The following is a 22,038-nucleotide window of genomic DNA, read 5'->3' as shown; positions in this document are numbered from 1 at the left end:
GTAGTCACTTATGTAGAAAAATGCAGCAGTCAGTGAGCGCACAGCAAGGTCCCACAACCAGTAACGAGATGAATCACCAGTCAGTCTGTACTGGTGATGTTGCTTTAGGGATAAATGTTGGACAGGATATGGGACGATCTCCCTGCTCTTCTTTGACAAAATGCCGCAGGATCTTTTATGCCTAGCCGAACAGGGTTGGATTTAACCTCTCACCTGAAAGCCAGCACCTCTGACAACGCAGTACTTCCCCAGTACTGCGCTGGAAGGTCAGTTTAGATTAAGTGCTCAAGTCCTGCAGTGGAGCTTAAACCCACAACCTTCTGACTCAGAGGCGAGTGCACTGCCAACTGAGCCAAACTGATGCTAACAAATAAAGCGAACTTTCTCTTTTCGAAAAATAAAAGCACTGAAACAAACCCTCAGAAAAATCTGTGTGAAGAAATTCCCTTTCCCTCTGAACTTCAGAAATTTATAATCTGACCCCACTGACGCTCATTTTTATTTTGTACAGAGTGGAGGGCACTTGAAGTTGTCCTGGTGTCACTGGGCTGTGATTAACTTGGATAAACGAGTACAAACAGGCCTCTAAAAAGTGCTCTGATTTTAAAAGTTGTACCGTAGCTCCCAGAAATGAAACAACTGACACAGGAAATAATAAATTCAGTGAAACAACAGATGATGCACAGCTTCAAATACTAATCGCAGGGATTAATCGGTTAGCATATGCTTTGAAAATAGGAGTGCAATGTTGCATTTCCCTTTACAGTTTTGTCACTAGAGATTTCAGTGAACAGTGTGCAAAATTGTCATAATTGGCTCTGTCCAACCACTGAGTGCACTGGCACTTACAGGCCTGTCACTGAGGCAGTGGGAGGCCTACGGAAAAGACAGGAACGTGGGAACGGTGGACAACAGGAAACCAACAGTTTAGAATTATTTTTTTAAAACAAAAAGATGCCACAAAAGTACAGCAGGTCCACCAGTTCTGAAAGGAGAAAGCGCAGGACAGCAGCCCCAGCCCCATCTCTCGTGCACCCCCCAACCCGTTCTGATGATGGGTCTGCCCCCACTGAAAACGCCAACAACCCATCTTAGGATTGGAGGGAGACCCTTCATCAGACACAGTGCTTTGGGGGCGGGGGGGGGGAAGAAAACAGGACACGGATAGACGGAGAGGGGGCTGTACCCTTCCTGCCGAGTTCTCTCTCTCGTGGTGGGCCCACTGTACTTTGTTGGTATCTTTTATTTTTAAACCCGATCCCTGGGTTTTCTGGATTCCACCGTTCCCACATTCCTGTCTTTCCCGTAGGCTTCCCACTATCTCAGCTACCTACCCACGACCCTCTCTTTGTCCATTTAATGTCTTCCAATTTCTTTAAGGCTTCTCTCCATTATTTGACTGTGACATTATCATCCAACAATCATTCTGATGATGCTTCCTCTCGGTTTGTTTGACTGTTTTTCTCTCCCTCTTTCCTGGTTGCATTATGTTTGTCCGTCTCTTAATTTGCAGATGTGGAGGGCCCCAAAGTCCTAACCGTCGACAAAACTGTTGATTCTCCAGATGCGGACTGACCTGCTGGACGTTACCAGCATTTTTGTTTCCGACTCCCAACGTTGATTAATTTTGCTCTTCTTTTATTCACAAAACTAAAAAGTCTGATTGTGCCCCATGAAAGAGAGTCTCATCACACAAATGCAAGTATAAAAACTGCTTTATAAAACAAAAAAAAATCAGGAGAATTCACTCACCGCATCGTAGTCCTTGAGTGCAGCCTTAAACTTGCCCAGTGCCATGTTGGCTGTTGCCCGCCTGTAGTACCCTTTAATGTATTTCTTATCCAGTTCCACTGCCTTGGTGGCATCTGACAAGGCGTATCCATAACATTCAGTCCGTAAGTACGCCAAACTACGATTCCCGTAATAAATAGCATTCTGCGAGTTCAGTTCGATGGCCAGTGTATAATACTTAATGGCATTGTCGTAGTCCTTGTCTGCAAGGATAAGAAGCCGTCATTAGAAAACTTCAACAGGCAACGCACCTACCAGAGCTTGCAGTGTTAAACAGAAATTGCACACAATTAGGTACTTTGGCTCTTAACTGTATTGGGCACTGTCGCTACTTAAATATCTTCAGGTCAAAGCCAACACTTGTTGCAGGTGTTGCATGAAGCGCCACAAGGCAGAATCCAGGGGTGAATACCCTAAACTGGACCTTCAAAACGGTCTCCCCGCACCCCCCCAGCCATCAATTCTCTCCCATCCTTTTCTGAAGGTGCTAGGCTACATCGTCACAGGCACCTTTCCCGACTGCCCAGCCGCCTTGTGCGAGCCTAGGCTTTTGAGCACTTGCTGGCTGTTCAGCTACGGGCAGCATCAGGGGTTGTATTCTCTAGAGTTTCGAAGGTTAAGGGGTGATCAGATCGAAGTTTATAAGATATTAAGGGGAACGGATAGGGTGGATCGAGAGAAACTATTTCCGCTGGTTGGGGATTTTAGGACTAGGGGGCACAGTCTAAAAATTAGAGCCAGACCTTTCAGGAGTGAGATCAGAAAACATTTCTACACACAAAGGGTGGTAGAAGTTTGGAACTCTCTTCCGCAAACGGCAATTGATACTAGCTCAATTGCTAAATTTAAATCTGAGATAGATAGCTTTTTGGCAACCAAAGGTATTAAGGGATATGGGCCAAAGGCAGGTATATGGAGTTAGATCACAGATCAGCCATGATCTTATCAAATGGCGGGGCAGGCACGAGGGGCTGAATGGCCTACTCCTGTTCCTATCAGCGCCAAGATGTTCATCACCCGATGTTCGCATGCCTTTTCCAAGTTCGGATCATCGGCCTCTAATCAGGAACAAAATATATATCACTGTGCTGGCAGACAGGGGTGGAATTACCCTGGTACTGGGACAGGGGACCCATTACTTTTGATTTATGTTTTCGCAGCAAATGTAGCACAAACTGTTCAATGAGCACTCTCAGTGGAAATTAAGTGATTTTAAGAATGAATTAAAATGCATGGAGTCTCTTCAGCATCAGCTCTTTCCAGAGGGGATACCTCGACAGCTTAGCTCAGCAGCAGCATCCTCGCCTCTAATTCAGAGAGTTGTGGATCCAAGCCTCTCTCCAGGATTTGAGATCATGAACATAGGAACAGGGATAGGCCATTCAACCTCTCGAGCCTGTTCTGCCGTTCAATCCGATCATGGCTGATCCATACCACAATTCCATTTACCCGCCTTCTACCCAACAAACAAAAATCTATGGAGCTCAGTCACAAAAAATTCAACTGACCCAGCATCCAGGCTAAGTACAATATTGAGTGCTGCATTGTAAAAGGTATCACCTTCTGGATGAGACATTAAAACAAGCACCCGCCTGCCTGTTCAGGTGGGCGCAAAAGATCTCGTGGCACTACTTGAAGGGAGTTCCTTCAGTGTCCTGGTCAACATTCGTCCCTCAACCAAACGCCACTAAGAACAGATTAACTGATCTCTCATCTCACTGCTGTGTATGGGATCTTGCTATGCACAAATTGACTGCCACTTTTGCCTACATATCAACCCTGACTACACTTCTAAAGCCTTTGGGATGTCCCGAGGTCATGAAAGCAGGTAAGTTATATGTAATAGCTGTGCAATCTTCTGAATATATTCAATTTTTGGGAGGCCTTTTGTCCACCATCACTTTGTCTTGCTTGCCTTTTGTTAGTGCCTATCTAGAGCCCAATGATCACTGATGGGAGGCCATTATTCTGTGGAACTTCAATTAGATTTCAGCCTGCAACTCACTCTTGGAGAGGCATTACGCTATATCTTTGGGCCCGCTGTAAGCTTGCCATCCCAGTCTTACTGGATTAAACTTCAAGTCCTGTTGCTTTGCTCCTTCCCCTCACTCTGACTACCCAACTGCACTATCTTTCTTGCTAAACCATTTGTAATTCAATAGAGAAGGTGCAAAAAAGATTTACAAGGATGATAAGGGGTTTGATAGGGTAGATGTAGAGAAGATGTTTCCACTTGTGGGGAGTCCAAAATTAGGAGTCATAAATACAAGACAGTCACAAATAAATCCATAAGAAAAATCAGGAGAAATTTATTTACCCAAAGAGTGGTGAGAATGTGGAACTCGCTACCACAAGGAGTAGTTGAGGCAAATAGCAAAGATGCATTTAAGAGGAAGCTAGATAAACACATGAGGGAGAAAGGAATAGAAGGATATGCTGATCGTGTGAGATGAAGTGGGGTGGGAGCACAAACACCGGCATAGACCAGTTGGGCCGAATGGCCTGTTTCTGCACTGTGCACTCACTGAAAATGAACATAGATTCTCTCCAGTTCAATCAGTCTCACCCCCTGCTGTAAATCCCATTCAGTATGACTTCTAGGTCAAACTGTACCATCACTGGTGACTGAGTAGGGCTAATGGCGGCTGCATGAAAGAACTGTGTTCCCTTGAACTACAAAACACCCAGCAGTACAATTCTAGATTCTGCCTTTCCAAACTTGGGCTGTGTCTAAAGACAGCACTTGGAGCCGAACACTAGAGTGAAATACTGGTGGTAGAAGCGGTGGAGCAATTTGAGGGGCGAATAAGACAAAAAGCATATCACACTACATTAAAACGTACTAGCAGATGCCCCATGGCATTGCCCAGTGGTAACATGGGATCTTGACCATGATTATGTTTGACATCTAACCTGGCCTATCCCTTTAAGACCATTACTCAAGCACTCCCTGTGAGTCAGTGATCTTAAACAGGTAAATGCTGGTAATTGGAGCTGTTTGAGGTCAATAAGATGGAAATACTAACTCCGTGTAAATTTCAGGCTCCTGAGCAATAACTGGCTAAAAAAAACTATTTTGCAAAGTGCAATGAACATACACTAGACTTGTATAGATATACAAGAGATTGGTGAGAGAGAGAGAGAGAGTCACCATATTAAACATATCAGTGACATCATTGCAGTGCCTTAAGGTAGTTCCCCATCTGCCAAATAATGCCACTCTCTCTAGTATTCCCTTTGGCTCACTATCTGGCAGGCAGCCTCCCACAATAGTTAATAATGCCTCACTATCCGGCATCCTGCATCCCACAATAGTTACTAATGCCTCACTATCTGGCAGGCAGCCTCTCCCTATAGTTACTAATGCCTCACTATCTGGCATCCTGCATCCCACAATAGTTACTAATGCCTCACTATCTGGCAGGCAGCCTCCCACAATAGTTACTAATGCCTCACTATCTGGCAGGCAGCCTCCCACAATAGTTACTAATGCCTCACTATCTGGCAGGCAGCCTCCCACAATAGTTACTAATGCCTCACTATCTGGCAGGCAGCCTCTCCCAATAGTTACTAATGCCTCACTATCTGGCAACGTCGACACCAGGCCATTTCCTCCCAACTCGGGCCGGGCTCCTTTCCCCCCCACCAGCAGCAGCAGCAGCCCCACACCCGGCATGGTTGGTTACCCGGGGGGGATGAGGTGGTGGTGGTGGTGGTGGTGGGGTGGGGGGTCGGGGACGGGGTGACCGTCACCCGGCGAGCGCCTCCTCACCTTTGAAATACTGGTTGGCTTTGGCCTTCAGCCCCTCCGCCTGATCCTGTTTCTCGCCGCTCGCCCCATCCGCGCCCTCCGCCATTTTGCAACGCTGCCGTAAACCGCGCCCTTTCGCCCACTGCCTTAGCAACCGGTCGTAAAATAAACAGCGGGCTCCCCCCCCCCCCCGGCTCTCCTGGGTGTCGTAAAGTGACGTCCAGGGGAGTCCCCCGGCGCTGACGTCACACGCTGGCTGCACAGGGGAGTCCCAGGAAGAGGAGCGGGATCCCCCAAGACAGGCTCAGCGCCCCATGCAATGCAAAATCCAACCCCGCAACCAATCTAAGCACATAAACAGGGGAGAAAATAACTGCAAGGGCTGGAAATAGGACATTAAAAAAAATTGCTGGATAAATACTTGAGTTGTGGGGGGGGGGGTGCAATTGATACTAGCTCAATTGCTAAATTTAAATGTGAGATGGATAGCTTTTTGGCAACCAAAGGTATTAAGGGATATGGGCCAAAGGCAGGTATATGGAGTTAGATCACAGATCGGCCATGATCTTATCAAATGGCGGAGCAGGCACGAGGGGCTGAATGGCCTACTCCTGTTCCTATGTTGCTAATGTGCATCTTCCAGTTCTGACCAAGGGTCATCCAAGGGTTAACTCTGTTTCTTCCTCCGCACATTGCCGCCTGACTTGCTGAGTGTCTCCAGCATTTTCTGTTTTGTTTATTTCAAATGTGCACGGGGGACTGTGGGGGAAAGAGCAAAGGGGGGGGGGGGCGGGGGAGAGTGGGACTAATTGGATAGTTCTTTCAAAGAGCCGGCACAGGCACGATGGGCCGAATGGCCTCCTTTTGCTATGATTCCACCTGCAATCACGATTAAAGGGTTTGATATAGGGTAGATAGGAACTATTTCCTCTGGTGGGGAAAGTCCGGAACAAAGGGGGCATAACTTTAAAATTAGAGCCAGGCCGTTCAGGGGTGATGTCAGGAAGCACTTCTTCACACAAAGGGGAGTGGAAATCTGGAACTCTCTCCCCGCAAAAAAGCTGTTGAGGCTGGGGGTCAATTGAAAATTGCAAAATTGAGATAGAAAGATTTTTATTGGGTAAAGGTATTGGGGGTCTAAGGAACCAAGGCGGGTAGATGGAGTTAAGACACAGATCAGCCATTATCTAATTGAATGGCGGAATAGGCTCGATGGGCTGAAAGGCCTCCTCCTGTTCCTATGTTCCAATGGAATATTCCAACTCAGAAACAGGCTGTTCCACCCACCAAGTCTGAGTCTCCACCAGTTGCATAGACTCACCCCACTCTCTTGCTTAGTCCCCATCTATAATACATTAAAAATCTTACATCTTGCACTTCCTGTCAACTTTTTCCATTGTAGATTCCTATTGTAGTTGACATTTCCAATGAAAATCAAAAAATAAGGGCACAATATATGAATTATATCTGCAGGTCCTGGTGCAATTATCCTCCAACCTCTAACACTGTCACGTTTGGTCTTTGCTCCCCATGGAAACTGCCTATGTAAACTTGTCACACTGTAATTATCCCCTCCTCCAGTGGAGGCGCTGCAGTGCAACCACTGACAGGAGGGTGTAATTACAGCAGAACAGACCGAGGCAGATCCCATTACAAATGTGGACATTGGAATTTATATTGGAAATATAATAAGGTTACACTTTATGATTTACTTCTGCAGGCATCACCTGAAGATTCCCCATGTGCATGCCACAGGAGATTGAATTACATAGAATTTACAGCACAAAAACAGGCCATTCGGCCCAACTGGCCTATGCTGATGTTTATGTTCCACACGAGCCTCCTCCCTCCCTATCAGCATATCATTCTATTCTTTTCTCCCCCATATACTTATTTATCTTCCCCTTAAATGCATACACTATTCGCCTCAACTACTCCTTGTGTAGCGAGTTCCACATTCTCACCACTCTCTGAGTAAAGAAGTTTCTCCTGAATTCCCTATTGGATTTATTAGTGACTATTTTGTATTCTTGACCTCTAGTTTTGGTCTCCCCCAAAGTGGAAACATTTTCTCTACGTCTACCCTATCAAACCCTTTCATGATCTTAAAGACCTCTATCAGGTCACCCCTCAGCCTTCTCTTTTCTAGAGAAAAGAGCCCCAGCCTGTTCAATCTTTCCTGATAGTTGTAACCTCGCAGTTCTGGTGTCATCCTTGTAAATCTTGACTAAAATTTCTCTTCTTGAAGCAACTTTGCAACCTTTTAAAAGAATTGAGAGGCTCTGCTTCAACATGAGGTTATGGCAGAGAATTCCACATTCTAACTGCCCTCAGTGTAGGGTTGCCAACTCCGGTTGGACGTATTCCTGGAGGTGTAGTCACATGACCCTCCAACCACCCGCGCCCCCCCCCAACTCTCCCGCCATTGGTCACCTGACATATCCATCCTCGCGGTGCTCCGCCTTCCCACACCAATTGGAAACCGTTCAAATTCTCCTTTACCCGATTGGATGATTCTTGTCTGTCAGTCAAACAGTCATTTATTCACAGCCCCCCCTCCAATATTTTTATAATTAATAAACAAAAGTGTCACTGCATCCCACCCACCATACTTATCACGTTAGAATGATTCGACACCGAGCATCTTTAATGTAGCGGCTTTATTAGTTAACGATGCTACGTGTACTCAGTATTTTCCTGTCCTCTCGTTGTCACTCTGTTCTATTTACATTCTGTTTTTAAAAACATACCGACTCACCCACGACAACCCAGCCCCAGGATTGCTAAAACCCCCACACAATTGCAACGCTGTCTCTCATACAGGAGTGTTTACAATTTAAAAAAAACTTATCCCCAGTTCTCCCCTCCTTCCCCCGAAGGCGCTGACTCCTGCTGGGGTACAGTCCCTCACTTATTTTTTTTTTCTTCTGTGTCCCCGGACAGCGAATGTCAGAAGGCTATTCGACCTTGGGAGTTGCCGTCACCCAACATCGATGCCCTTTTTTCAGCAGGGACCGCTGGATAGTGATCAGGATTGGGGAACCCTGGGCTGACCTTTCCTCCCTTTCTAGCTCAGGGGCACTGAGGCCAACTATAGCATCCCCTATCGCTGGCCCAGCTGACTCAGCAGACACTGGGAGGGGGGGGGGGAGATCAAGGCCTTCCTGGTGTGTATATCTCCGTGACACACCACACGTTTACCCATCGAGAACTGGAATCAAGTGTCTGGAACACTGTGACATCACGCTGAGGTATTTTACAGAGTGTAACTTAATGTGATCGGGCCTAAAATGGCAGCTCATTCCAGAATCGGCTGTTGTAATGAAATGTATCCAATTGGAGGCCTGGATCTTGGCTTGGGTTAGAGGCTGACTTTTCTCCTCTAAGGCCCGGCTTTAACTCCAGCCCAAACTGATGGGATGAAAATCTCTTTTGTGGCACCTTCATAAACCCCCTCAAACCAGTTTCAAGTAGAATTGGGCCCAGAGCATAAACGTAGCACATTACTGGCAATCTCCCTCAAGACAGTTTTGCATGAAAATTGGGAACCTCCACCACCTAGAAGGACAAGGGCAGCACAGGAACACCTTCAGCTCCAAGTTCCCCTCCGTGGCACGCACCATCCCGACTTGGAAATATATCGACCGTTCCTTCATCGTCGCTGGGTCAAAATCCTGGAACTCCCTCCCTAACAGCACTGTGGGAGAACCGTCACCACACGGACTGCAGCGGTTCAAGAAGGCGGCTCACCACCACCTTCTCGAGGGCAATTAGGGACGGGTAATAAATGCCAGCCTCGCCAGCGACGCCCACATCTCATGAACGAATTTTTAAAAACCTGGGAGAACAGCACTCAGATGCAGACACGTGGTGCGTGCTTGGGTGTATGTGTGTGTGTGTGTGTGTGATGGTTACCTTAGTTGGTCAAGGAGCTAATCTCTGGGCTGCACTAGTGTGTTAGTGAGATGTAAGAGGATTGACTGTAACGATGCCTCTTATTTCTGCGTGTGTGTGTGTTCGAGCACACGCACACACACAATGAGCCATTAGTCAAATTGCACTGACATAACCTGGCAAACAGTCACACTCTGAAAATAAATTGTTACTCACAGCATGAGGTCACTTTGACATCAGGAATAACATATTAAACAAAAGAGTCAGTCACCATACACCTGCCAAAGTACAGTCACCTTACAGTAGGGTTGCCAACCCTCCAGGATTGTTCTGGAGTCTCCAGGAATTAAAGATTAATCTCCTGGACACTGCTGCCAGCAAACACCCAGGAGATAAATGGTTGGGGTGTTTAACAAAATGTGGTGTACTTTTTTTCTTTTAGTTCTAAAATATTGGGAGTTGGGGGAAAAAAAGGCTATTTGACCCCGTGGGGTGGTTGGAGATGGGAGGTCATATGATGAAATCTCCAGGAATACGCCCAGCCAGAGTTGGCAACCCTACCTTACAGTCAAGGGCAGCTGCACACAGGCTTCCCCCCTGTAGTGAGTACGGCCATAGGCAGGGCCATCAATGTTAATCTTCACTTTATTTCCTCCTCTCCTCTCCGGACGGTGTTGAGTGTTGCAGGGGTCCATGTGGGTGCCCCCCTTCCTCTGGTACCTCATGCCCAACTCCCCATTCTTCACGGGCGAGTCCAGGCCAATAATAACAATGCAACGAAAGATCTCCTGTTAATGCAATGAATGTCCCAAGGCAGTTCCCAAATGGATATAAGACAGGGAAATGAAGAATGGACCAAGGAGGGAGAGAGATTAGGAGGCTTGGTCGAAATCATGGGTTTTGAGATGGCTTTTGAAGGAGGGGAGAGAAGCGCAGAGATTTAGGGAGGGAGTTCCAGATAGTTGGGCGAAGCGGACTGGAGGCTGTCCCAGAAATGGTTGGGCAAAGAAAGAAAGAACTTGCATTGATATAGCGCCTTTCACAACCTCAGGACATCCCAAAGCACTTTACAGCCAATGAAGTACTTTCTGAAGTGTAGCCACTGGCTTAATGTAGGAAATGCGGCAGCCAATTTGCGCACAGCAAGATCCCAAAAAAAGCAATGTGATAATGACCAGATAATCTGTTTTTTAGTGATGTTGGTTGAGGGATAAATATTGGCCCCAGGATATCGAAATAGTGGCCGTGGGATCTTTTATGTCCACCTGAGAGGGCAAACGGGGCCTCAGTTTAATGTCTCATTAGAGAGACGGCGCCTCCGACAGTGCAGCACTCCCTCAGTACTGCTCTGGGAGTGTCAGCCTAGATTTTGTGTTCAAGTCTCTGGAGTGGGGACTTGAACCCACGACCTTCTGACTCAGAGGCGAGAGTGCTGCCCACTGATGAGGGTGGTTGCACTAAAGGCCAGAAGCAAAGGACCAAGTCGTGCTGGGAGAGGGAATGATTTAAGACTGGAGGAGGTTGCAGTGATAGATGGAGCAAGGCCGCAGAGGGATTTGAATGTTAATCCATGTGATTTATATCAATTAGTGTTAATTATATTCAGGTGATGGGTATCGATTGGAGACTCTCCTGTATCCATTTATAGGAGGGAGCTTATCTAGGGGCTGCACGATGGCTAATGTGGATCTCTGTGAATAGAGGCTTGGAAGCAACTGAAGACCAGGCTCTAGTGTTCTATCCTTCACCACATGGCTATCCGACTTTTTACATTGAAGACATGGATTTATAATTTAATAGTTTCGGGACAGGGAGCCAGTGTATGTCAGCAAGAACGTGCGAGTGGCACTTAGTGAAGGTCAGGTTAGAGGTGTGAAGGGTGGAGGATGGAAGGCAATAGAAAGAAGGGTTTGGAATAATAGACCTAGAGGAGAGAAAAGATTGATATGGGTTTCAGCAGTGCAAGTGTGGAAGTGGGAAACATTCCGCAGTTGGAAAGAGGCGGTATTGGATGGAGGGAATGTGGGGTTTTGAAGCTCAGTTCAGGGGAGAATATGTTTGGCAGGCTATTCCACTAATGGAGGTATCGCTGCCATTCCCAACATCCAGGTTTTTCAGGCAGGGTCACAGGAGCAGGAAGGATGGCTGATTCTCCCTCCCCATCCCAGGAATCCTGAGGTCAATGGTTGCACCCCTACTACCCATAGACCAGCGATCGGGGTTGCCCTCCTCCTCGTCTTTACCACACACGATGGCCTGCTTAGCCACCGAGCCATCGGGCATGTCAGTTATTAAACATTTTTCTTTGTAAATACAATTACAATAATTTAATACAATTCTAAACGAGCCCGCTCAACCTGGAAGGAAGATGGCATTTCACAGTAGCAATCCAACCAGTTTCAATGTCTCAAAAGATACGTGGAACGAGACGGGCGGGGAGGGAGGCAGTGGCGGAGCTAGGTTTGGCTGAGTGGGGGGAGGGGAGGGGGTTGGGGGTCCGAACCCAAGATTGGGCCAACTTGGCAGCAAGGGGAAGCGGGCAGTGCTGTCATACCCTAGTCCCAAGACCTTGCCGGGATCTGCAGAGACCTGCAGGCCGAACCTGGAGGCCTAAGAAGGTGGGGGGGGCTGGGGGGGGGTGGGGGGTGGAGTAGGAGGTGGAGGGGGAGGGGCAGGGGTTCCTGGGAGCGTAATGAAGGGGGGTCCCCCAAAGCCGCGATGGCTGACCTCCAAATGATTGGGGCGGGGGTGGTGGGGAGGTCATGAACCCCGACCCCGCCGTGACCCTTCCCCCTACCCCTTCATTGGCTCCATCACCTGTTCACGGAGGGCAAAATGGACTGGTAGGAAGGGAGGTCGGTGTTGCTCGGTGTCTGAGCATCGTCTTTCAGCCCGTTGCTCTGCAGGGAGGGGCGAGGGTCCGTCGGATGTAAGACCATCTCCTCCTCCCCGTCCTCCCCGTCCTCATCCAGGGGCAGGTTGAAGAAGTGGGTCAGGCCGTGCAGCCCTGCCGCCTTGTGGAATGTCTGGATGAGGAGCAGCATCATGGTGAGGCCACAGAGGAGGTACACTGCGGGGAAACAGAAGGCAGCATTATTCATCGGGCATAGTGACCCCCACCAGCATTTCAGGCAACCAAATTACATCAAATCTACACCACCGAAATAGGCCATTCGGCCCAACTGGTCTATCCCGGTGTTTATGCTCCACACGAGCCTCCTCTCCCCCTACTTCATCTCAACCTATCACCATATCCTTCTATTCTGTTCTCCCTCATGTACTTATCTAGCGTCCCCCAGCTTGGCTCAGTGGGTACCACTCTCGCCTCTGAGTCAGAAGGTCGTGGGTTCAAGTCCCCACTCCAGGGATTTGAGCACAAAATCTAGGCTGACGCTCCCAGCGCTGCACTGTCGGAGGTGCCGTTTTTCGGATGAGACATTAAACCAAGGCCCCGTCTGCCCGTGGATGTGAAAGATCCCACGGCATTGTCTAGAAGAAGAGCAGGGGAGTTCTCCCTGGTGTCCGGGGGCCATTAGTTATCTCTCAACTAACATTAATAAAAAGATTATCTGGTCATTTATCACATTGCTGTTTGTGGGATCTTGCTGTGCCCAAATTGGCTGCCGTGTTTCCTACATTACAACAGTGACTACACTTCAAAAGTACTTCATTGGCTATAAAACGCTTTGGGACGTCCTGAGGTTGTGAAAGGTGCTATATAAATGCAAGTTCTTTCTTTCTTTGACAAATAAAGCCTAAATATCTCAGTGCGGTGACTCACAGCAGGCAGCAACCACTTAGATAATCTTCTCCCCCATCCCAATATTTTCACCCCAATGGCAGAACCACATATTCTGTATTTTCTGCTTGTTTTGGACACATCACTTGCTGGAGCCCTTGGGGCTTCTCAGAGACAGATTGTGGGATTAGAACCAATTAGAGGATTTATTTATTGCAGTGAGTGAGCTCAAGCACGAGAAAGATCGATAGAGAAAAAGAGAAATAATGAGAAAGAGGGGGAGAGAGAGGAGGGGGGAGAGAGAAAGAGAGAGGACGGGAGAGAGAGAGAGGACGGGAGAGAGAGAGAGGACAGGAGAGAGAGAAAGAGAGAGGACGGGAGAGAGAGGGAGGACGGGAGAGAGAGAGAGGACGGGAGAGAGAGAGAGGACGGGAGAGAGAGAGAGGACGGGAGAGAGAGAGAGGACGGGAGAGAGAGAGAGGACGGGAGAGAGAAAGAGAGGACGGGAGAGAGAAAGAGAGGACGGGAGAGAGAAAGAGAGGACGGGAGAGAGAAAGAGAGGACGGAAGAGAGAAAGAGAGGACGGGAGAGAGAAAGAGAGGACGGGAGAGAGAGAGAGGACGGGAGAGAGAAAGAGAGGACGGGAGAGAGGGGTCAGGAGAGAGAGAGAGAGAAAGAGAACAGGAGAGAGTGAGAGAGAGGGGGGAGAGAGAGAGGGAGGAGCAAGAGAGGGGAAGGAAAAGGGAGTGAGGGGGGGCAGAGAGAGAGGGCAGAGAGACTGGGGGAGAGAGAGATCCATCCTAATGGAACAATGTTATAACCAAGAATATCTCCAGCTCATGAACCATTACTTACAGGTGACTGATATCTTGTAGAGTGGGCGCAGTGCCTGCTCGCTCTGCTCCCCGGGAACATAGTCACCCAGGCCGATGGTGGTGAGGGAGATGAAGCAGAAGTAGAAGGCGTCGAGGAAGGACCAATTCCGTTCGATGGCGCTGAAGATGGCGGAAGGTATGAGGAAGAAGGAGACCAGAGCCAGCAGAAGCAGGAGGAGAAGGTGGCCCCGAGTCACCTGCCTCTTGGTGTAGCCCAGCCTATCCTGGCACAAACGGATCGGGCGGTAGGTCAGGAAGATCATGAGCCGCTGGACAGCCACGGTGAGGACCAGCATCGTAAGGGGAACGCCCAGGACAGCAAAGAAGACGGAAAAAGCCTTTCCTCCATTGGAAAGCGGAGTTGTATGGCCATAACCTGCAGAGCAGAAATTTTAATTACAATTATAAAAATAAAGACTTGCATTTCTATAGCGCCTTTCACAACCTCAGGACGTCCCAAAGCGCTCTACAGCCAATGAAGTACTTTTTGAAGTGTAGTCACTGTTGTAATGTAGGAAACGCAGCAGCCAATTTACGCACAGCAAGATCCCACAAACAGCAATTAAATAAATGACCAGATAGTCTGTTTCTTAGGTGTTGATTGAGGGGTAAATATCGGCCAGGACACCGGGGAGAACTCCCCTGCTCTTCTTCAAAATAGTGGCCGTGGGATTTTTTACGTCCACCTGAGAGGGCAGACGGGGCCTCGGTTTAACGTCTCATCCGGAAGACGGCCCCTCCGACAGTGCAGCGCTCCCTCAGTCTCTGGAGTGGGACTTGAACCCACAACTTTCTGACTCAGGGCTGGAGGAGGTTACAGAGACAGGGAGCGGGGGAATTTTAAAACCGAGACGCTGCTGGACCGGGGAGCCAATGTAGCTCGGCGAGCACGGGGCTTGGTGGGTGAACGGGACTCGGTGCGAATTTAGGATAGTACAGCGTCCCAACTGGTGTCATGTCCGTGATCAGCGAACGAAGCACAGAACAGACCGTCAGGGAGAATGGTAACTGGCAGACTGAGACAAGCAGCAGTCAAACTGTCCCCAGGCATGAGTCAGAACCTTCAGGAGAGATGGGGGAGGAATAAAAGGACAAAACCAGAAAGAAAAATTACAAACCAGGCATCGAGAGGTTAAATTTATCCCAATTTATCCACTAAATGTAATTTGGATGAGTCAGTTGTACAGGATGCGGAGGCTGACTGAGAATTAAGCTCGGATCAGCTGTGCACACGCAGTAAGGTGGGAATAAAAGCAGAAAATGTCAGGTTGGAATGTAAACAGTTGAACTTTTTGATCACGTCCAAATTTTTCAAGGGTTCCTGTTGGTAACTCGGAGTCAGAAGGTCGTGGGTTCAGGCCCCACTCCCCAGACTTGAGCAGACTGACACTCCCAGCGTCAGTACTGAGGGAGCGCTGCACTGTCCTGAGGTGCCGTCTTTCGGATGAGACGTTAAACCGAGGCCCCGTCTGCCCTCTCAGGTGGATGGAAAAGATCCCAAGGCCACTGTCTTGAAGAAGTGCAGGGGAGTTCTCCCCCCCCGAGTCCGGGCCAATATTTATCCCTCGATCGACGTCTAAAGTAGATTACCTGGTCATTTATCTCATTGCTGTTTGTGGGATCTTGCTGTGCGCAAATTGGCTGCCACATTTCCTACATTACAACAGTGACTACACTTCATTGGAGAGACAAAAGGATGTGTAGCTCTTGGCCGCCATTGTTTGTGACGCTAAAAGCTGGCTTGCTCTGCTCGCTTTTCCTCACTGGCGCTGGGAATGCATTGACAGTCTCTGCTGCAGTTCAGCTGTGCAGTCTCAGCACTCAGACATGAGGTAATTCCGGATTGCACACAAACGACAAGGGTGTAGAACAGATTGCTCCCACTCAGCCACCGCCCTGCAGACTTGTCATGTCCAAAAACAAACAGCCCGATGCCCAGCCCTAGGCCTGTGCGATCGAGGGTGACAACAATCACTGCAGCTACGCACAATTAACCAGCATTGGACTTGAGAGCACACAATCCAGGCTGACACTCCAGTGCCAGTACTGAGGCAGTGCTGCACTGTCAGAGGTGCCGTCTTTTGGATGAGACGTTAAACCAAGGCCCCGTCTGCCCTCTCAGGCAGACATGAAGATTTGAAAAAGAGCAGGGGAGCTCTCCCCGGTGTCCTGGCCAATATTTATCCTGCAACCAACATCACTAAAAACAGACTATCTGGTCATTATCACGTTTGTGGGATCTTGCTGTGCGCAAAATTAGCTGCCCCGTTTGTTACATTACAACAGTGACTACACTTCGAAAGTACTTCATTGGCTGCAAAGCGCTTTGGGACGTCCTGAGGTTGTGAAAGGCGCTATATAAATGCAAGTCTTACTATCTTAGGACCCCTCAGCTCTTGTCTTGTACCCCATCCCCCTCTCACCCCTCTCCTCCACCCGCCCCTCCCCCAGGAATCAAGTGGACACAATTGGAACTGTACGCAAGATTTCATTTGAGGCAGTTTGTTCTTCTGGAATGTTCCGTCTGGATGAAGTACGTGCGCAGCTCTCTAAACACATGACGTAAATACATCAGCGGCGGGGTAAACATCAGTCTGAGTCGAGCTGAGGCTCCTGAATGCAAGTTGCTCCCTGGCCCAGGCCAAGTATGAGTCCCTCTGGGAGCGAAGTCATCATCGTTCCCCAACCCAGATCCCAGATGTTTTCATTTACTGGGAGTCAAAGATCACCTCGAGTGGTGGAAGAGGAGTTCCCAGGCTGATCACTAACGTGGACGCCCGATGTGGACTGGATCGCGTTCCAGCTGTGCTGCCTGCACCTCCCCACATCCCCCCCCCCGGTCAAATAGCCTGCCGATGCCTTCTGTCTAGGCTCGCACATGAAGAATGGCCACTTGAGCAGGGTTAGGGGTTGCCAACCCTCCAGGATTGCCCTGGAGTCTCCAGGAATTGAAGATTATTCTCCAGGACACTGCTGGGGGCAAAAACCCAGGAGAAAAATCATAGAGGGCATTGAAAAAAAATTCCTATCAACATTTTTATTTATTAGTTATAAAAACGTTGGTGATGGGATAGAAAAGGGCTGTTCGACCGACAGTCAAGAATCACCCAATCGGGTTAACGAAGAGTCTGTCCGCTTTCCAATTGGCTGTGGGAAGGCGGGGCACCGTGAGGATGGACGTGTTGGGCGACCAATGGCGGGAGTGCGGGGGCGGGGCGGTCGAAGGGAACGAGACCATGTGATGAAACCTCCAGGAATACATCCAGCCAGAGTTGGCAACCGGAGGCAGGGTCTGACCACTGCGTCCAGTCCTGGTCACCCAGACACTAGGGGACAGAATCCGGCCCTGGAGGGAGTGCGGAGAGGAGACTCCCGGGCTGGAAAGGAGGCGGCCGAGAAGGTCGGGGTGAAATTGGTCTTTGTCGGTAGCAAATCGGAAGCCCACGCGCACTCTCGCCTCTGAGTCAGAAGGTCGTGGGTTCAAGTCCCACTCCAGAGGCTTGAGCACAAAATCTAGGCTGACACTCGCAGTGCAGTACTGAGGGAGTGCTGCACTGTCAGAGGTGCCGTCTGCTCTCTCTCTCTGGATGTAAAAGATCCCACGGCCACTATTTTGAAGAAGAGCAGCGGAGTTCTCCCTGGTGTCTTGGGCCAATATTTATCCCTCAACCAACATCACTAAAAACAGATTATCTGGTCATTATCACATTGCTGTTTGTGGGATCTTGCTGTGCGCAAATTGGCTGTCGTATTTCCCACATTACAACAGTGACTACACTTCAAAAAGTACTTAATTGGCTGTAAAGCACTTTGGGACGTCCTGAGGTTGAGAAAGGCACTATATAAATGCAAGTTCTTTTTTTAAGGCTTAGAATCATAAAACACAGAAGGAGGCCATTCAGCCCATCACGCCTGTGCTGGTCCTTTGAAAGAGCCACCGCAATTAGTCCCAATCCCCCAAAGCCCTGCAAGTTTTCTCCCCTTCAAGTATTTATCCAATTCCCTTTTGGAAGTGACAACTGAATCTGCTTCCACCGCCCTTTCAGGGCAGATCATATCAACTGGCTGCTTTTTAAAAAAAAATGTCTCCTCATCTCCCATCTGGTGCTTGGTTGAAACATACGCAAAAAGTTTTTTAAAACTTTTCAAAACTTTTATGAACTATTCAAAAACTTTTTTTAACTATTCAAAAACTTTTTTTAACTATTCAAAAACTTTTTTTAACTATTCAAAAACTTTTCTTTTTAAAAAAAGGACTTTGTCAGACTCACCCACTGTGGTGATTAACGTGCTGGCAAAGAAGAAAGCAGACGGGAAGTCCCAGTTGGTATTGTGAGATGTGTTGCTAAGAATGGAGACTCCGTATCGGTCCGCAGTCAGCACCCGCTCCAAGAAGCGTTCGAGGTCGGACTCGGCGAGGCAGGAGCTGCTGTTCAGGAGCCGGGACTTGAGGAGCCGCAGGTCCTCCCGCAGTCTGCGTTCGTGGGGCTGCTCCACCAGGGAAACGATCAGGGCCCCGAGCAGCAGGTAACACAGGTAAAAGAGAAACAGGAGCGGCAGGAGAAGCGTCGAGCACCCGATCCCCGCCATCCGACGGATCCCTGCCTTCGGCTGGAGTCCTGGACCCGCCGCCCAGTCCCTAAAACAAACCAAAAACTTTCCCGCAGCTAGGTTTCCGCCCCAGTGTCAAGCTCTGCTGCTACCTGCCTTAAGAGAGCATCGAGGCTCAGAGGAAACGTCTGTAAAATCTCACTCTTCCTGTAATATACACTCTGTGTAATACTCTTCCTGCAATATACACTCAGTATAATATACACCCTGCAATATACACTCAGTATAATATACACCCTGCAATATACACTCTATAATACTCTTTGCAATATACACTCCGTATAATATACACCCTGCAATATACACTCTGTGTAATACTCTTCCTGTAATATACACCCTGCAATATACACTCCGTATGATATACACCCCCTATGATATAGACCCTGCAATATACACCCTGTGTAATACTCTTCCTGCAATATACACCCTGCAATATACACCCTGTGTAATACTCTCCCTGCAATATACACTCCGTATAATATACACCCTGCAATATACACTCTGTGTAATACTCTTCCTGCAATATACACCCTGCAATATACACTCTGTGTAATACTCTTCCTGTAATATACACTCCGTATAATATACACCCTGCAATATACACCCTGTGTAATACTCTTCCTGCAATATACACCCTGCAATATACACTCAGTATAATATACACCCTGCAATATACACCCTGTGTAATACTCTTCCTGTGATATACACCCTGCAATATACACGCCGTGTAATACTCTTCCAGTAATATACACCCTACAATATGCACTCAGTGAAATACACTCTTCCTGTAATATACACTCGTGAGTGAGAAACTCCCTCCTGTAATATACACCCAGTGTGATACTGAGCCAAACAGTTCGACCAAGATCAAGTCGCACTGAACCATGGGGGAGGCTCGGTCAGGGTTTCTGTTGCTGGTGTAAATTTCATTCTGAGGAGATGTTGTCTTTGTATCTTCACACTCTTCCCTTGGAGAATAGAAGGATTTATTTGCAGGCTGATTATCAGTCTGACAGGCTGCGATGTGAGTGCTTCTTCCATGCCTTTTATACCATCTTTATCCCAGGCGATAGGGGGGGGGTTAGTCCTGTATGGCAGGAGGGTTTAGGGGCTCCCACAACCCCTTCAATGAGGGGGAGGCGCCCGCACCCACCGGACGTGAGTATCCCGCTGGAATTCAGAGCCGGAGCTGCGGTCTCCGCTCGCCGGGACATTCCACGGGGTGATGCACAGACACAGCACTCTGTGCCTTGTCAATTGGGCTTTTTCTGGGGATCTCCACAGAACAGAACCTGAGTCAGTGGGACCAGCGTGTTTGAAGGGAGCTCGCCTTCAAATTCTGAACAATTCGTCCAACTCCCAGACTCACCATCAGGAGGCGCCACAGCAAGGCTCTCGCGAGCCGCAGGCTGGAAACTCCACGGGGAGGACGGGTTTGCCTTTTAATCATTTCACTGAGACAGTCCATGCCTCCAGTTTGTGTCTATAAATAGACCCTGGTGTACACCAACGTACACATTGCAATTGTATTTTGTAAAGTTGCCGGGTTTGGCTGTATCAGCGTGCAAAGAGTTCGAATCCCAGGGAAACCAGTTAAAAATCAGGAAGTTAGGAGTGTGAAGGGAAGTCTGGGAGAAGTTTTATCATTCAAAGGGAAATAGATTTGTAGAATAAGTGAAGGACATTGAAGCAGAGAAGTATAAATGGGTTTGAAAGGCCATTGGATGAGTTTCTGGAGCAAGATGGGATTGGCGGAGTGGTGATCCATGAAGGGGAGCAGGCTAATTGGGGCCGAATGGCCTTTTCACCGCTCCTAAAAATTGTCTTATGATTCCCAGTACAACCAAACACATTCCAGGATCTCCACAAAGGAGGTTTTGATTGACCAGTGGACCCCTTGATCCTGCAATAGCCCAGCTCAAATCTGGCATTGAATGGCAGGGTCCTCCAATAGACCTGTTCTGTTCAGACTCAGTATACACCCCAATCCATTGCTGGCACACTGGCTACATCGTGTACCACTGATGGGGATCACTGCAGGTATATCTGTCTGTATTTATCTATAATACATAAAAACAAAATCTTGCATCTCTGTCTGGTCAATTTTTTCCAATCTAACTCTTTATGTCCCCATTGATATTGGAAATTTGTCACTCTGTAATTACACCCTCCGCCAGCGGAGGTGCTCAGCACCTCAAGTGACATGGTGCGTGACATGGAGGGGGAAACCTGGAGGTGATGATGTTCCTTTGATATTGCTTTTCACGTCCTTCTCAGTGGTAAAGATCGCGGGGCTGGGAGGTGTTGTCGAAATAAGCTTTGTTACCCTGTGATTACACCCTCCGACCAGTGGCGGTGCTGCAGAGCTTCCACTAGGGGGAGGGTGTAACGTGACAAGTTTACATAGGCAGTTTCCATTCTAAATGTGGACATGGGAATTTATAATAAAAATGCAAAGATACGACAATTGGCAAAAAAGGAGGGGGAGAGGGGAAATGAGAATTTTTTTTACGCAGCGAGTTATGACCTGAAAGGGCGGTGGAAGCAGATTCAATAGTAACTTTCAAAAGGGATAAATACTCAAAAAGGAAAAAAAAATGCAGGGCTATGGGGAAAGAGCGGGGGGGAGTGGGACTAATTGGATAGCTCTTTCAAAGACCCGGCACAGGCACGATGGGCCGAATGGCCTCCTTCTGTGCTGTATGATTCTGCGATAAGGACAGAATGTATGACTTTAAAATCGGACTGAGTTACATCAGCAGGCCCTGGTTCAATTATCTCCCCCTGCCCTCCGACCTCACTTCATCGGAAGACCACGCTTGGATGTGCGCAATGCCACGGGAGGTCAGCTAGTTTTAAGAATGAATCAGAGCTGGTGCGGGATATGGGGGTGCTCGCGCGTTTTGAGGTGGAAGTTATTCAGACTGCTTTGAGAAGCAAAAAAAATACGGACGCTTTTGAAGCTGGGTAATGGCGAAGTCAAGACATTGGGACTGAGAGCAGTGTATCTCCGTTCAACCATAAAGAAAGAGGCAAAATATTCAAACTTAGGATCCTCATTCTGTCAAAAGAAAGTTTATTGGTCCTCGCTGCCGCAGATGACGCCAGCGTCTTCATCGTGCGAGCAGTTGTGTTCCCCAATCGGCGCGTGGCGGCACCGCAGCAGGTTCTTCTCCGTCCCCACACACTGCACGTCATCCAGAAGGATCCGCAGGGTGCGCCCGGCCCCGAACTCCGCCTTCCTGGCGGCGCGGACCGCGGCCGGGTACCCCAACTGGCGGCACGCCACCGCGGCGGCTTTGGAGTCCCACGAGTCGTCGCACACCGTGCCCCACTCCCCGCCGACGTAGACCTCCACCCTCCCCCGGCCCGCCGCC

The 22,038-nt window shown here is 48.6% G+C and overlaps 3 protein-coding genes across 3 annotated transcripts in view; all 3 read right to left on the bottom strand.

The window, feature by feature from the left end:
• Positions 1 to 5,656, bottom strand: part of ppp5c (protein phosphatase 5, catalytic subunit) — a 30,269-nt gene extending 24,613 nt beyond the window's left edge. The window contains exons 1-2 of the mRNA XM_067974889.1: positions 5,564 to 5,656; positions 1,753 to 1,994 (exon numbers count right to left, since the gene is read on the bottom strand). Of these exons, the coding sequence (XP_067830990.1) occupies positions 1,753 to 1,994; positions 5,564 to 5,648 (327 nt within the window). The 5' untranslated portion in view covers positions 5,649 to 5,656. The remainder of the gene's footprint in view (positions 1 to 1,752; positions 1,995 to 5,563) is intronic.
• A 2,531-nt stretch (positions 5,657 to 8,187) lies between these two features.
• On the bottom strand, positions 8,188 to 18,802 carry kcnk6 (potassium channel, subfamily K, member 6). Its single transcript, XM_067974888.1, has 3 exons — positions 18,322 to 18,802; positions 14,031 to 14,426; positions 8,188 to 12,506 (listed from the first exon to the last, which is right to left on the bottom strand). The coding sequence occupies exons 1-3, from the start codon at positions 18,638 to 18,640 to the stop codon at positions 12,250 to 12,252; spliced, it is 972 nt and encodes a 323-aa protein (XP_067830989.1). The 5' UTR covers positions 18,641 to 18,802; the 3' UTR covers positions 8,188 to 12,249.
• A 2,918-nt stretch (positions 18,803 to 21,720) lies between these two features.
• Positions 21,721 to 22,038, bottom strand: part of LOC137305931 (HHIP-like protein 1) — a 28,896-nt gene continuing 28,578 nt past the window's right edge. The window contains 1 exon segment of the mRNA XM_067974886.1: positions 21,721 to 22,038. Coding sequence (XP_067830987.1) covers positions 21,738 to 22,038 — 301 coding nt within the window. The 3' untranslated portion in view covers positions 21,721 to 21,737.

This window comes from Heptranchias perlo, chromosome 41, assembly GCF_035084215.1.
Source record: "Heptranchias perlo isolate sHepPer1 chromosome 41, sHepPer1.hap1, whole genome shotgun sequence".
Taxonomy (NCBI): domain Eukaryota; kingdom Metazoa; phylum Chordata; class Chondrichthyes; order Hexanchiformes; family Hexanchidae; genus Heptranchias; species Heptranchias perlo.
Note: the sequence above shows the minus strand (reverse complement) of the source record. Positions and strands in the feature narration are given on the sequence as shown.

Bases quoted from the DNA above. Each gene is read 5' to 3' on its own strand.
- kcnk6 (XM_067974888.1), bottom strand. From the start codon at position 18,640: ATGGCGGGGATCGGGTGCTCGACGCTTCTCCTGCCGCTCCTGTTTCTC. The intron at 14,427-18,321 runs GTGAGTCTGACA...TCTGCTCTGCAG, and splicing joins CACGTTAATCACCACAGTGG to GTTATGGCCATACAACTCCG. The intron at 12,507-14,030 runs GTAAGTAATGGT...GTTTCCCCGCAG, and splicing joins CTACAAGATATCAGTCACCT to TGTACCTCCTCTGTGGCCTC.